The sequence below is a fragment of the Rhizopus delemar genome, genomic scaffold (genome assembly GCF_000149305.1).
Source record: "Rhizopus delemar RA 99-880 supercont3.6 genomic scaffold, whole genome shotgun sequence".
Lineage (NCBI taxonomy): Eukaryota > Fungi > Mucoromycota > Mucoromycetes > Mucorales > Rhizopodaceae > Rhizopus > Rhizopus delemar.
This window is the reverse complement of record NW_027137832.1, coordinates 1,209,993-1,223,593: the sequence shown is the minus strand read 5'-3', so window position 1 is coordinate 1,223,593 and position 13,601 is coordinate 1,209,993. Positions and strand designations below refer to the sequence as shown.

At 34.9% G+C, this 13,601-nt stretch overlaps 7 protein-coding genes across 7 annotated transcripts; 5 read left to right on the top strand and 2 right to left on the bottom strand.

Annotated features, from left to right (window-relative positions):
* Nucleotides 1-832: 832 nt before the first annotated feature.
* RO3G_08469 (uncharacterized protein) lies at nucleotides 833-1,322 on the top strand (the record flags this gene model as incomplete). The annotated part of the gene is made up of 2 exons (XM_067663059.1): nucleotides 833-1,070; nucleotides 1,318-1,322. The coding sequence occupies 2 exons, from the start codon at nucleotides 833-835 to the stop codon at nucleotides 1,320-1,322; spliced, it is 243 nt and encodes an 80-aa protein (XP_067519160.1).
* Nucleotides 1,323-1,590: 268 nt separating this feature from the next.
* Nucleotides 1,591-2,512, bottom strand: RO3G_08468 (uncharacterized protein; the record flags this gene model as incomplete). The annotated part of the gene is made up of 6 exons (XM_067663058.1): nucleotides 1,591-1,701; nucleotides 1,752-1,861; nucleotides 1,995-2,074; nucleotides 2,143-2,237; nucleotides 2,299-2,415; nucleotides 2,468-2,512. The coding sequence occupies 6 exons, from the start codon at nucleotides 2,510-2,512 to the stop codon at nucleotides 1,591-1,593; spliced, it is 558 nt and encodes a 185-aa protein (XP_067519159.1).
* Nucleotides 2,513-3,182: 670 nt separating this feature from the next.
* On the top strand, nucleotides 3,183-4,160 carry RO3G_08467 (uncharacterized protein; the record flags this gene model as incomplete). Its single annotated transcript, XM_067663057.1, has 1 exon — nucleotides 3,183-4,160. One exon carries the CDS (start codon nucleotides 3,183-3,185, stop codon nucleotides 4,158-4,160), a length of 978 nt encoding a protein of 325 aa, XP_067519158.1.
* A 1,574-nt stretch (nucleotides 4,161-5,734) lies between these two features.
* Nucleotides 5,735-6,815, top strand: RO3G_08466 (uncharacterized protein; the record flags this gene model as incomplete). Its single annotated transcript, XM_067663056.1, has 6 exons — nucleotides 5,735-5,888; nucleotides 5,971-6,094; nucleotides 6,157-6,214; nucleotides 6,306-6,372; nucleotides 6,435-6,648; nucleotides 6,788-6,815. 6 exons carry the CDS (start codon nucleotides 5,735-5,737, stop codon nucleotides 6,813-6,815), a joined length of 645 nt encoding a protein of 214 aa, XP_067519157.1.
* Nucleotides 6,816-8,346: 1,531 nt separating this feature from the next.
* Nucleotides 8,347-9,433, bottom strand: RO3G_08465 (uncharacterized protein; the record flags this gene model as incomplete). The annotated part of the gene is made up of 6 exons (XM_067663055.1): nucleotides 8,347-8,508; nucleotides 8,565-8,732; nucleotides 8,802-8,850; nucleotides 8,918-9,022; nucleotides 9,077-9,179; nucleotides 9,238-9,433. The coding sequence occupies 6 exons, from the start codon at nucleotides 9,431-9,433 to the stop codon at nucleotides 8,347-8,349; spliced, it is 783 nt and encodes a 260-aa protein (XP_067519156.1).
* Nucleotides 9,434-9,752: 319 nt separating this feature from the next.
* Nucleotides 9,753-10,013, top strand: RO3G_08464 (uncharacterized protein; the record flags this gene model as incomplete). Its single annotated transcript, XM_067663054.1, has 1 exon — nucleotides 9,753-10,013. One exon carries the CDS (start codon nucleotides 9,753-9,755, stop codon nucleotides 10,011-10,013), a length of 261 nt encoding a protein of 86 aa, XP_067519155.1.
* A 1,576-nt stretch (nucleotides 10,014-11,589) lies between these two features.
* RO3G_08463 (uncharacterized protein) lies at nucleotides 11,590-13,424 on the top strand (the record flags this gene model as incomplete). Its single annotated transcript, XM_067663053.1, has 3 exons — nucleotides 11,590-11,593; nucleotides 11,782-12,227; nucleotides 12,285-13,424. 3 exons carry the CDS (start codon nucleotides 11,590-11,592, stop codon nucleotides 13,422-13,424), a joined length of 1,590 nt encoding a protein of 529 aa, XP_067519154.1.
* Between the last annotated feature and the right edge of the window lie 177 nt (nucleotides 13,425-13,601).

Genomic DNA, 13,601 nt, shown 5'->3' with positions numbered 1-13,601 from the left:
GGCAACTACCAACAAAGTACTGCATGCGTTTTTTTATAACAGTCTTATCTTGGATTTTGTACTCGAAATTGACCACAAAAATATGAAAAGAGTCAATTCTTATATAACAATGTCACTAAAATTACAACAACCGCAGACCGAATCGTTTTAACGTATTTGGCAAATTTCGCGAATTTAAAGGTCATTGGTGTTACATGTATAAACTTTGCTGATAGCCTTTTTCGTGCAAAAGCTTTTGTAGCTGCTCTGTCACATACAGTAGAAAGTATTTACGTCGCTGAAGATAATGAAGGTCTAATTAAAGTAGCTCTCCATTTTTTCCAAAAAGAAACTTTTGTGTAAGACATTTTGCCTAATAAATCTTAAATGGACAAACTAAATCTTTCTGTAGCTTCACTATAAAAAAGGGAAAAAAGCATTCCGCTGAGGAATTATACAGTGCTGACAACAAGAAGCCTTGCATTTTCAATGCTATTGAAAGACGGATCGAAGCGCTTGAATTTTATAAAACCAGATTAAGATATGCTATGATCGATCCTTCAAGTTTTTTGCCGAGTGTTTTCTTTGATAAATCCACTGAAATCGATGCGTTGGATTACAAAGCAATCATAGATTGGAATCCTTCAGAAAAAAATAGTACTATCACCACAAAAGAAACAGCCGAGCTTCTCATATCGCAATTGAAAGAGCTACTAGTTCATTGTATTGTCGTAAATCAAAAAAATGACTGGGTTTTGTCACACAGGTTGAAGCTTATTTTAAGGATCGAGATGTTGATGATGTCGCGATAGTTAATAAGCTTGATGACCACCCTGACGAACTTACGATTGAAATGAAAAAGTTTTCGAGCGAAGGAAGTGGATTATGGTACGAGCTTCGATTTGTGTACAAAAAAATTGAAATAATTGCAACTAGTGGTATCTACCAAGATCACAAAAACAAGATCAAACTGAATGCGTTTCTAGGTGGCGCTGCTCCTCCAGTGATGGCTAAAGGCAACAATTTCATCTTGTTCTCACCTAAAAAAGCAGCTGGCGCAATTTCATGTATAAGAATGCTCCGTGATTACAGTAAACAAGCAAGTTTGTGGCCATGGTGTTTTAAGTCGTCGTTTTTCGTCAACAAGGATTTTCATACTCTATCACCTTTGCGATTCTACGAATCTGAGCCAATTGGATACTTACACACCTGTTCGAATTTAGTTCATACAGTAACATTTATACAAACATACTCAAAATAAATCAATTCCATAAATCTTAACCAAAACCCTGTTCACTACAAATATTGCATTGAACAAGATTTAAATGTACAGAATAGGCTGAAATTAAATTTGTCCGGGAAGATGGCGCAGACCAAAGTGTCCTTTGAGAAACAGTGCTATAGAGCACAAATTCATTGGCAAAAACCAATGCAAGGAAAAATTGAAAATCGGAAAGTAGATTTATTTTAATCCAAATCAGTTATAAAACAATTGGTTGACTTAATAAAAGTGTCTATAGGAATGCCTAATTTCCAATCTATATGACCAGCACCAAGATAGATTACAGAGGGCTATTTGATAGAATAAATAAGATGTCTCAATTGGTTTGATTATTGTACCTTAAGCTTTGTCACTGATTCAGCAAGGATGATAGGAACAGGTTGCTTCATTCCAAAAGGAGAAACGCCACCTTTCTCAAACCCAGTAAGTTGAAGTGACACCTATCATCCTATTTTAGTTGCCATGTTATACTTATTTATTAAGAGCAAACCTCAGGATCAGCAAGACGGAAATTGTAATACTTTTTGCTGATCTCTTTATTCTTCAAGTTACGGCAATAGTTTAATAATTTCTGTGTGTTGACTGGTGCTACATACTTTTCTAATGATTTAATAACACAAAAAATCCTTTTGCTTGTTGACCTTACCTGTGTAATAACACAATAATATCTAGAATATAAAGGATCTTGTTTGTTTTGTTAATACATTTCAATCCACCTTTTTTTATATATTACCTGATATATCTTCATGTGTACAACGTGTATTTTCAAGTATAACACTTTTGCACATATGTTCTTTTGATGGTGCATTGACTCTAAAACTTTAAGTAGAGAAAAGTGTATAAGTTTTCTTTTATGTATAAAAATAGTAATGGCTTCTTACGCTCTTTGCTGAAGCTCCCAGTCGTAATAATCAGGCTCAACAGGAATAATTTGACACTTGTCAAAGATATCCAAAGCCTTCAATGACTCTTCTACCTAAATACAAGCGATTAAAAAATAAAATCCCAAAATGTTTTTATATCAAAGTTATATGTACATGTTTAACGACTTTAGGACATTCAGTATATGTCTTTTTTTGACATTCTAAATTCCATTCTGCTTTGTACTCTTCAGAAAGAGCAGAATACAATGAGCTAATATCCTTTTGCAAGTTCTATTTCCATAAATAAGTACGAATTGTGCTTTTGGAGCTGGTATATATATACTCTAAGTGCAGTTTGCTCGTCAGTAGGAAGATCTTTAACGAGCATTTTAAATGAACAAAAAAAAAAGCTATGAACAGTCATATTCCAAGTGCTGTTAGATTATCCACACCAGGGACACATCTATTTTAAACTCCGTTATGTCTAATTTCTGTCATGAATAAGGCAATTAAATTTTAGCATGTTATTCCTATACAGAAAGTACATTATTTCCAGAAATTAAAGTCGCCGTAGCTTGCCACAATTGTATATAAACTGTATTATAAAACTTTACAAAATGCGACTTTTAATTTCTGGAAATAGTGCATTATTCATACACTGAGGTTTGCAAAATCCTCTGTCGCTATTATTGCATAGCCCCAGTGCTGGCCTTCTTGGACATCAAGTCAGCATACGACACTGTGGATCGCCGTCAAATATGGCGCCCGTTAGAAAAAACATCATCTGCAGCACTTGTCATCCTACTACGAAGCTTATTTGATGATGTTCAAATAGATGTCCTGTTCAACAACACAAAATCCACTCGTTTTTCACCAGTCACTGGAGTTCTACAAGGACCCATTCTTTCTCCTTTTCTATATTCTGTATATATAAACGAGCTGCCTCAAATACTACGTCCTCATCCGATATCTTCAGATCTTACCTCTACGGATCTCATTCTTCGCTTGAATTGCCTTTTATACGCTGGAGACGTTGTCCTCATAGCTACTAAAACGATATGGACACTCTTCTGCAGCCTTGTAAAAACCACAGCTACCAACTCGGATATCGGTGGAATCCCAGCAAATGTGTCATCCTGGACCTTCACAATCATCTTCTAGCTACACTCTATGGCGAAAAGATCCCAATACACTCCTCCTTTCCCTATCTCGGTATTCCTTTTCGCCCTGGTGGCTATCTCGATACTGTTAGATTGGCCAATCGAAGCAAGGCTAAAGCCCTTGCCACTATGAACCAACTCTCAGCTATTGACGTTCACCCTAAAGGCTTTGCCCCTCTCCTTGCTACTCGCTTTTATAGGCAAATTGTTCGTGCTCAACTGGAATACGGCCTGGCTATTACCAAGCTCACTACATTCCTAAGTAAACAACTGGAAAATGCTCAAGACGCCTGCTTGCGTCGGATTTTCGGAGGCTCTCGCACATCTTCCACTATGATAATGCTACACATGTCGAACCTACCAACCATGCAGGAACGTGCTTACACTCTCCAATCTCAGTTTCTCCTACGCTCAATTACTCTACCAGAAGATGCTCTGCTACACCATCTTCTTCCACTTATTCGCCAGCCCCGAAGCTACTCCCATTGGTACAAGCTCTCTAAGTCTCCCATTTGGAAGCGATGCTCCTCAAACCCAGAGTCCCTGGATCACCGCTCGTTACGTTCAATACAACTAGAATACCGCCAAGACAACCTCAACCGCAAATGTTCTATGTATGCCTCCGTCCTCCTTATGCACTGTCACCCAATTATCTCTCTCGACCCTGTTTTATGGCTACCTATGTCCAAGTCTGAAAGAAGTCGCTGTATACGTTGGCGCCTGGGATGGCTCCCTGGTGGTCGATACAAAGCCTGTCCTCGGCGCCCTAACCAGTCCTTCACAAAAGCCCATGTCATTCACTGCCTTCAGATGCACCGTCGACTCATGATGCCCGAAACTAGGAACGGTGACCGCAGCTCCATTATCAAAAAGTGAGTCGGAGCTTATCACCATACTATTACCTGTAGCAGTGAGGGATCTTTTTTCGTGCTTACCAGAATTGCCACCTGAAAGTCTCCCGGAAGTTGTCAAGCAAATCATATTCATCTCCATTGGGCCCGGATTTGAAGTTGAAGTTACCATTTATTAAATATATAATAAACGATAGACATTTTAATACATTAGTTTATTATTCGATTTGATTTAATTTACCAAAGATGCAGCCATTCAACTGTTGGTAAACTTGCCAAGAACACATCTACTAAAGACAGAAATTATGAATATAATTTCATTGATACTATCAACATTATTTGCTTCATAAACAAAAATGTACCTGACTCAAGAAAAGAAAACCGGATCAATGATCGCGGATTGAAGCACAATCTGAAAGTAAAGCAAGAATTTGTCGTGATGGACACAGATTCCAATTTCTTCATTAAAATTCCTGGCAGAGTACCTCTGTTATCCTGTATCGCAGAATCATTGACTGTGAGCGAAAACGAAGTATCCTTTGTCAAGAGATATGAGAAAAGTATTCTTGGAAAAATGAATTTGGATAAATATCTGGATAAAGGGCAATCCAAAGATTTATTCAAATGATATTTAGCAGGATCGAGTTTACAAGAAAAATTTGAAAGCAAAAATTAATAGCTGTTAGCATTTTGAAAAATATAAAAAAACGTGATAAAAAGAGAAAAAGAGCGTAATTAGAGGGTAAAGTATTTAGCGTATTTCCTTCAGATTGCACTGGCTGATATGTATCAAAATTGATTAGGATTTCAAAAGTAATCACATCCTCATAATATTTTACTTGCTTTACTAAATAATCACCATCTTTATCTGTCATAATTTCTCTTTCATTTTAAAAAAATTGCAGATTCATAGACACTGAATATTTTTCAAATTCCACGCAAGCAGGTTTCCAGGTATCCGAACATTTACTTTGAAACTTGTGTAACTTTTCTATTTTTCCTGGCCAATCATTGTCAAAAGCGCGATTTATTTTTGTTACACCCGCAAGAAAGCTGGAAATCTGTATTTTGTGATTTAAAATAAAAAGTATATTTAAAGCAAAGGGTACAATAAAAGACGGTATATTTGAATTTTAACTCCGCTTTTTACAAAGATGCTTCATTTCAGAACATTTGTTTAATATTCATATTAACAACATAAGTAAGGCCGAGCTTCATGGCTATCTCAATTATTGACACTGTTGTTATTTTGTTAACTTCAAAGATCTCATAAAATGCTTTTGATATTTACTGCAGCTCGAGACTTGGGCATTATGTGAAAAAATTTTAGGTTATAGAATTTGATTAAGTTCTAAAAGCCAACGATCTTCTTTCACATTATTCCTTTGTACCATATTACTCTTATACTTAGATAGACATTGAGGTCGGAATATACTCATATAATGTGGCTTGCGGCTCTGAAAGTTAATTGTTACTGGGAAAAGTTTTCTACTACTTTTCTTCACTGCTCTTTTTTTCTTCCTTTTCTTTTTCTTTTTCTTTTTTTTTTCTTTTTTTTTTTTTTTTTTTTTTTTTTTTTTTTTTTTTTATTGGACTAAAATGACTGACAGCTACACGCTACCAGAACAAGTTAAACTTCTTACGCAAAACTCCCAATTGAAGGGATTGATGACGATTATTCGTGATAAAGATACGCCTCGTGCTGACTTTATCTTCTACGCTGATCGTATCATTCGTCTCCTTGTTGAAGAAGGTTCTTACTCTCTTTTCTCTTCTTTACAGGGCTAACATCAATAATTTACCCTATCTAGGATTAAATCATTTACCTGTTATAGACAAATCCATCACAACACCAACGGGTAATGACTACAAAGGTATCGCCTTTGAAGGTCGCATCTGTGGTGTCTCTATTATGCGAGCTGGTGAAGCTATGGAGCAAGGCTTGCGAGAATGTTGCAGGTTTGCTAAAAATAAAACCACATTCACATCTGTTTCTCAATTTCATTTTTTTCTTTTTATAGAAGTGTCAGAATTGGCAAGATTTTGATTCAACGTGATGAAGAAACCCACGAACCCAAAGTAATGAACAAATCTGCTCTATAAAAAAGTACTCACTATACTTTTTTTTTCTTTTTTTTTTTTTTTTTTTTTTTTTTTTTTTTTACTTTAGCTTTACTATTCTAAACTTCCTAAGGATATCGCTTCTCGATATGTGTTCTTATTAGATCCAATGCTCGGTATAAAAATATTCATGTTTTGTAACATCACCATAAGCTCACCGTATTCTTTTTTTGGATAGCTACTGGTGGGTCTGCAATGCAGGCTGTTCAAGTTTTATTAGATAACAATGTGAAAGAAGAACATATTATTTTCTTAAACTTGATTGGCTCCCCTGAAGGAATCGATTCCTTTATTGCCAAATACCCAAAGGTCAAAATTGTTATTGGCGAATTAGACGCTGGTCTCAACAAGGATAAATATATTGTTCCCGGTTGTGGCGATTTTGGTTGCAGGTAAATATAAGTTATTACATTTTTCTTTTATCTAAATTTTGAGTACAGATACTTTGGTACAGATTAATAAAAATACTTGTTATTTTCCATTTTTGTGTATATTGCATAATTTGCGCAACGTTGTACTTTCCTTTCTTAGCGACTGTCATCTTCCTCTTTTTTGGTAACTTCATGCAAAGTGAACGTGAGAATGCACTTTTTGTTTCTTACTAGATAGTTTTTTCACCAAGTACTTTCTAATTGCATTTGTACCTTATAAAATAACATATAAGTGTACGTAAAGTAACACCAACCAGGTAGAAAAATGTGCTAAACACAATTGGTACTTGTGACAACAAAAACAGATATGAAAAAGTAATATATTATGTCTGCAAAAAGATTTTTCCCTTTATAATTGTGATCAGTATCAAGGTTATGTTACCGTAGAAAATATGCGGCTGTATTCGAATAAGAATAATAAAATCTTGTTTTTAATCTTTTAATACAGCAAAGTGCTAGTCGTTTGTTCACAAGGTATGCTATTCAATGGCAAGAAATTATTCTTACTTTAACAAAAGAGCTTTATAGCAGAAACTTGGATATCAGTATACACTTAGACGCAGGCAGAGAGTCTTGATCGCTAACAAACGCAATTTTACAGACACTTCATACGTAGGTTTATAAATCAAATTCAGAAAAAGCAAAGACCAAATTCACATTTGCTAAATGAACAATGGATATTCTTATTAATTTCTCCTATTGCTGTTTCTACTTCATCTGTATATAACATTAGCTCATTACCAGGCACTAACTATAGCAAGCAGCTCTAGAATTGACATATACTCGGCAGATAGTCTCCAATTCAGGGGGGGGGGATTAGCATATTGCCAGGAGACATCAAAACGAGTACTCTTGTAAAGACAAATAATAGCGATTTCCAATATAAATCAATCCATTCAGTGATTAAAACAATACATCATTTTAATGACGATTTTTGCATGTCAATTACAATTTATGTCTTTGTGATTTGCCGATCACTGATGGTGCTATTTACAGCTGTCTATCAGTTTATAGATTGATGTCAAGCTTTTTCAAATTTGCATCATAAGTGCCCTTACTCAAAATATAAAGGTCACTACTGAAGATTTTAACTATATGATCTTGTCTTTGAATGGCCTTTCTTAGAATAAACCTCAAGTGAACAAGATGAACGAATTTATTTATTACTTACGCAGAGAACGTTGCTTATTAGAAGTACTACAAGGGAAATATTCTCTCTACATTTGAATTCTGCCCAAACACGTCCATTAGGCCTCATTCAGACTTTTACCTACTGTCTTAATCTGCATTATTTCAACAGCAAAAGTCAAAGTATCAAAAGGCATGTAATATTATTTAATTGAAAGGAAGTAGCTAAAAAAATGAAGCAAAGATAAAAAAAAAGACGTTTCCTATGAAAGATTACTACATTTTACAGGAAGTGAGTAATTTTGTTGCGAATGTTGGTGAAGACAAAAGTGAAAACAAAGGGTTAGCTATAAAAATCATATGTTATTGGCTTTTTCATATTTGAGCAAGGGTGATCGAATAATGCCTTGTCAGAAATATTGGCTCTTTGACAATAACAGACTTGGTAAAACTCAAAATCCCCAAAAATACAGAACAATTATATCTGTGCCTTGATTTATGTGTACATCTATATATACTATACAAATTCTATTATTTTATTAATTTTTCAGGAGCTGCTACTTTTCCATAAACTCTCCAGATATCTTCCGCATTTGATATAGTTTTTTGAAAAACTACATATTCCAATACATTGTGAATCTTATTAGGATCACCCCCAACTAATCTGTTCTTTTTGTCATAAACAGCCATTGACTGAAAGTATAAATTCAGTAAATTAGATATATATTAATAAAAACTTATCAACTAACCTGCTTGGTAAACATTCTAACTGTAACCTGTCCAATTGCAAAGCCATGTTTACTCATACCAGTTGAACTAATGCAGCGAACACAAACAATCTTTGGTGCTTCGACATCACCATGATATCTCCATTCCCAACGTACGTTATTACGACCCTTGATTTGGTTTTTCAAATTCTATTATATACGTTTGTTATTACTATAATCCTTGTAAAAAAAAAAAAAAAGGCTTTCGGCAGAACTTACAGAGTACATTGCATCTAGACAAACTTCTTCCAGCATTCCACGATCACCTCTAAAAGTAGTTATACAGATATAAAAGACTGTTTAAAATACATAAAAAGGGAATTAAATATACGTACCTGGCAAATGCATCATTCATGTCTTTATAAGTTTCTCCAGCTTCTGCAAGGAATTTTTGGGAGTTCCATTTTTCAAATTGAGACTTACGTTTGATAATACCAACACTATTTAAAAAAATTGGTAATTCACATTTATAGTTAATTTACTACCTGCCCTACCTTAATAGATTTTGCACACTGTTCTTCAAGTTGCGCCATTTTGTTAAGCGCCAATTAGAAAAGTCAGAAACCGAAGGTGAAGTCTCGGGAGGAATGTAGTTAGCTAAGAACCTCTGTAAGTTTGCTTTCTTTTCGACCTTTAATGGCTGTTATTATTTTACCAAAAACACCAAGATCGCGCAAAGGAATTTGCATTTGATTGTTCTTTGAAGAATAAGCACGAATGCCTAAAATAGAGGCTTTTGGAACTTGTGAAAGAACAATACTATGTGCCAAGAAAGGCTGTTTCTGAATTGCTCTTGTCCAAACATTAACTTGAGGCCGAAACAAGTTGGATGTTGCTTTCAAGGATGCCATTTTTTGTTACAAAAAGAAGCAAATAACCCCGGGGTATAAAGAAGGTTCCTCAAAATTTTAAATGACAGGCTGCAGTCACAATCCTAATGAATACTGCAAAATTAGTTCTCTTTTTGTATCCTTTCTAACATAAACTGTCTTGAAATGGTATAATAAGCCTGTACTTATGTATCAGTTTTCTCACACAGACGATAAAAGGGTGAAAGCTCCTTTTTTTTCTTCATAAGCCTTTTTATTTTTATAGGCTTATATGATAAATAAAAAATGTTTTTAATATAAATTGGTGACCAACACATTGTATTTGTTCGATATTAAAAAAATGAAGTTTTTATCTTTTACCACCCTTTTAATCCTCTCTGTCTTTGGTACCCAAACTTTCGCTACTTCCTCCGAAGCTGGAACTCAACAACAAGCTTTGGAATCCGATATTATATCTCCATCTGAGGCCAATGAATATATGATAGCCTACTATCCCGTTTGGAGCCATATCTCTCGTCGTAGCGGCGGATTTCGGCCTGCCAGGGTTCCCCCAACTCCCCCTACTCCTCCTACGCCTCCTACACCTCCGGGCTGCTGTTAAAACTCTTTGTATCAGTTCTCATAAAGCCTTGGATTAAACTATGTTTGAGCGCTTTTTAAGAAATTGAATAAACAGAACACTTTATATACTCTTATTTTAAATGTTTTCTAGTTATTTAATGTCAAATGTTCAAACAGGTTACTAGAACCAAAAAATCCTTTCAAACCATACTATTTAGAAACTGATTACTTAATGCGCGGCTGAATCATGTCACTTGAATATAAGCGCATGCAAGCTATTTCTCAATAAATTAATGCAATAAAAAAAATAACTTTTTCGGAAAATCATCAATAGAAACAAGAGAAGACAAAGCATCTCCTTTTAAACCACTAGCTATTAATTCAAATCTTTGTATATTGACCATATTGTTGCAAAAGGCTATTTTCCAATAATATAAGATAAAACAAAAGTAAGCGTGTTTTATAAGGAACTATTTTATAATTATAATACATTTATTGTTTCAGTTCTTATTACTTAAAATGAGTTCTTTCTATTGAAATTTTAAATTCTCTTATCCTTTCTTTGCTTGCCTCTTGTACAGCTTTAAGAATACTAGAGGATACATATATCCTATAATTTGACGATAGCTGTGTAACTAATTGGTTCTTTTCATAAGCCTTGATTTCTTTGAGTCTAAACCTGGTGGAATAATTATCCGATTTTTATAATTCTAGATTCATAATCTATTATATAATTTTTATAATTTAAAATTTGCATGTTTGCATACAACATTTAAGTATTAAATTCATTTGTCATTGCTATATATCATCACGCAGAAGTTTTGTCTAGTTCTACTCCTGCAATTAGCTGCAAACTTTCATTTAAAGTAAAGTTTATAGCAAGCATTATTATAAGGTTTTATTTGTAACATAAACAGAAAACTGCTTGACGTAAAAAAAAAAAAAGGTTAATAGCTTATCCAGTCCTAATGAGTGTAACACGAAAAACCTACGGATATTTGTTCTTACTCCACTGATTAACAAAGAAGAGGTAGATCTCGCTAATTTTGATAGGTTATGATTCATTGAAACATATAATTTTCAAAAACATTTTATATTAGAACATTCGTCTTGATGATTTAATTGCAATGACTGCGCAAGTATCTCAATTGTTCAAAGAATTGCAATGAATGAAGAATCCGTGCAGTTAGTGTAACATGAATTTAAACTTTGTAAATGTCAAAAATGCTAAATATTTTAGGATCCACAAAGGACAACGATAAAGTAGAGTTGCAAAACAAAAATTAAGCAAAAAGTAAATGGAACTCATTCATCTTTTCCCAAACAAATAAAGCATTATTCTTTTTTCTTCGTTTCTTCGGAAATTCAAATGAATTCAAAAAAAATTTTCCATCTCCACATGCAATAAAATCTTTGATATTTCACAAGTATTTGATTTTTTTTCCCTCTTTCCTTTCTATTCTTTAAACTGCTGGACGCGTTTTCTAATCTTTTTTTTTACACCGTTCAACTATCAATTCTAATTTATTCATTTCTTTTGATATTGATTGAATGGCAGATATCACAAATATGTCAGAAATATCTTCAGCTAATAATGATAACCTTCACTTACAATTATGCGTAAACGATTTACTCCATCCTACTGAAAAATCTGAATCACTCCTTGAGTCACTTACTGCTACGCAGCTGGAAGAAATTGAAAAAACTCTAAACAAAGTAAAAGTAAAGAAACAATCCTCGCCAAAACAGACCGGTAACAAAAAATGAGTCATAATTTTTTTTTTCTTACCAACTGAATTTATCGATAGCTGTATCAGCACCTGTTACTCCAATTGCTAATCATACAACATTACATCATGATTGGACACTTGTTGCAGCACAAATAGCAAAAGCCCTAGCAGATACGATGACTTCCTCTGCCACAGTGCAGATGCCCAAAGCAAAGATAACTAAGCCACCTTCGTCCGACGTTACTGCAGCAACTGGGCCTGATTCCGATAACACTCGCTCACCTAGTGCATCAACCGTTGATACGGTTACTGTTAAGACTGAAGACGATACAAGTACCACTACCACGACAACTTCCTCTACCTCTGTTACAAGTCATGAGCCTCGTACCGAAATTCGTGAAGGCATCGAGTGGGTCAGTTTTGTTTATTCTCATCACAGAGTTCTTCGCCGCTACTCCATTCGTACAGACATTGAAAAAGTAGATCTTAACCAGTTGGAAGAGTCATTTAAGAACGAAAATTGTGTAAGCTTTTCTCTTTCACGTCATTATGTTCAAATAATTTACAGTTGGTTACCTTAGGTGTACCCTCGTGCAAACTTACCTCGTGAAGAATATAAGGGAAATCGCTGGGCATACGAAACAGAATGCAACACATTGGGATGGAAGCTAGCATATCTCAATGCATCGGAAATCGCCGGTAAACGTGGTTTGATCCAACGCGCAGTGGATTCCTACCGCAATCGATATCCCAGCATGCGATCTAGACGAGTAGCACGTCAAGAGAAATTATTAAAAGGCACACTTCGTAAACGCAAGCAAAGAGACTCCGAGGAACCTGAAGAAGAGGAGCGGTGTACAAATAAAAAACCCGAACACGATTTACCAAAGACAGTGTCCATTGACGATGGTGTTGGTCGATACAAATGCAGAATCCGTATTAATGTAGATTCAGTTTCTCTTGATTCGATTGATATGGAATTTCGTAAAGCAAACTGCGTTTATCCCCGCGCCATGGAAATTAACACAAATTCACCCTTTGCTTCACAGCGACAGTTGGAAGAAGTAAGATGTAATGAGTTAGCATGGAAACTGGCATGGTTGAACCCAAAGCAGCTGGCTAATCGTAAAAACTTACTTCAACGTGTGCTGGATGTATATCGTACAAAATTCATGCCCGAGCTAAACCCTCGTCGCAAGAATTCTCTCCGTGTGGACACAGTTTTGACGGTAGATTCACTTGCTTCCAGAAAATCAAACCATAAAACAGCACGTCGCAAATCTCATGATGATAATGAATCGCTTCATAGTGGCACAGCTGATTCAATTGACGATTGCCTTTCACCTAGTACAGCTGAATTTCATGTAGATGGTGCAAGGACCATATGTTTAAATGACTTAATGTTGCCTGGGCCAACGACCGCTACCTGTGCAAATGGCTTACTTTTTGAAACACAGTCTATTTTCGAACCTACCTCTAGCACTCATGATTCTTGTCGTTTCAGTATCAGCAGCAGTAGCAGCAGTAATGAATCCAATATTTCTTCTCCGAAAAAGGAACAATTGGAATTGAATGATAATCCTTTTAAAGATTCTTCAAATGTATTTGATTTGTACACTGATCCTTCTGCTATTTATGAACATGAACAAAGCGAATATATCAAAACCGAAGAGGACCATATAATGATAGATCCCCTCATTAATCAGCTATTTCAAAATTAACTCCTCATCGCAAGACTCACATGCAAGCATGTATATATTAATATACTTATACCATCTTCACTCCTTTTTAATGTATATTGTCTAATATTTATTCTTTTCATAACACCCACCCTTTTGTAAAATAATAAAAACTACATATTACACAGCGAAAGCGCCTCATTAAAACAAGTTACTTTT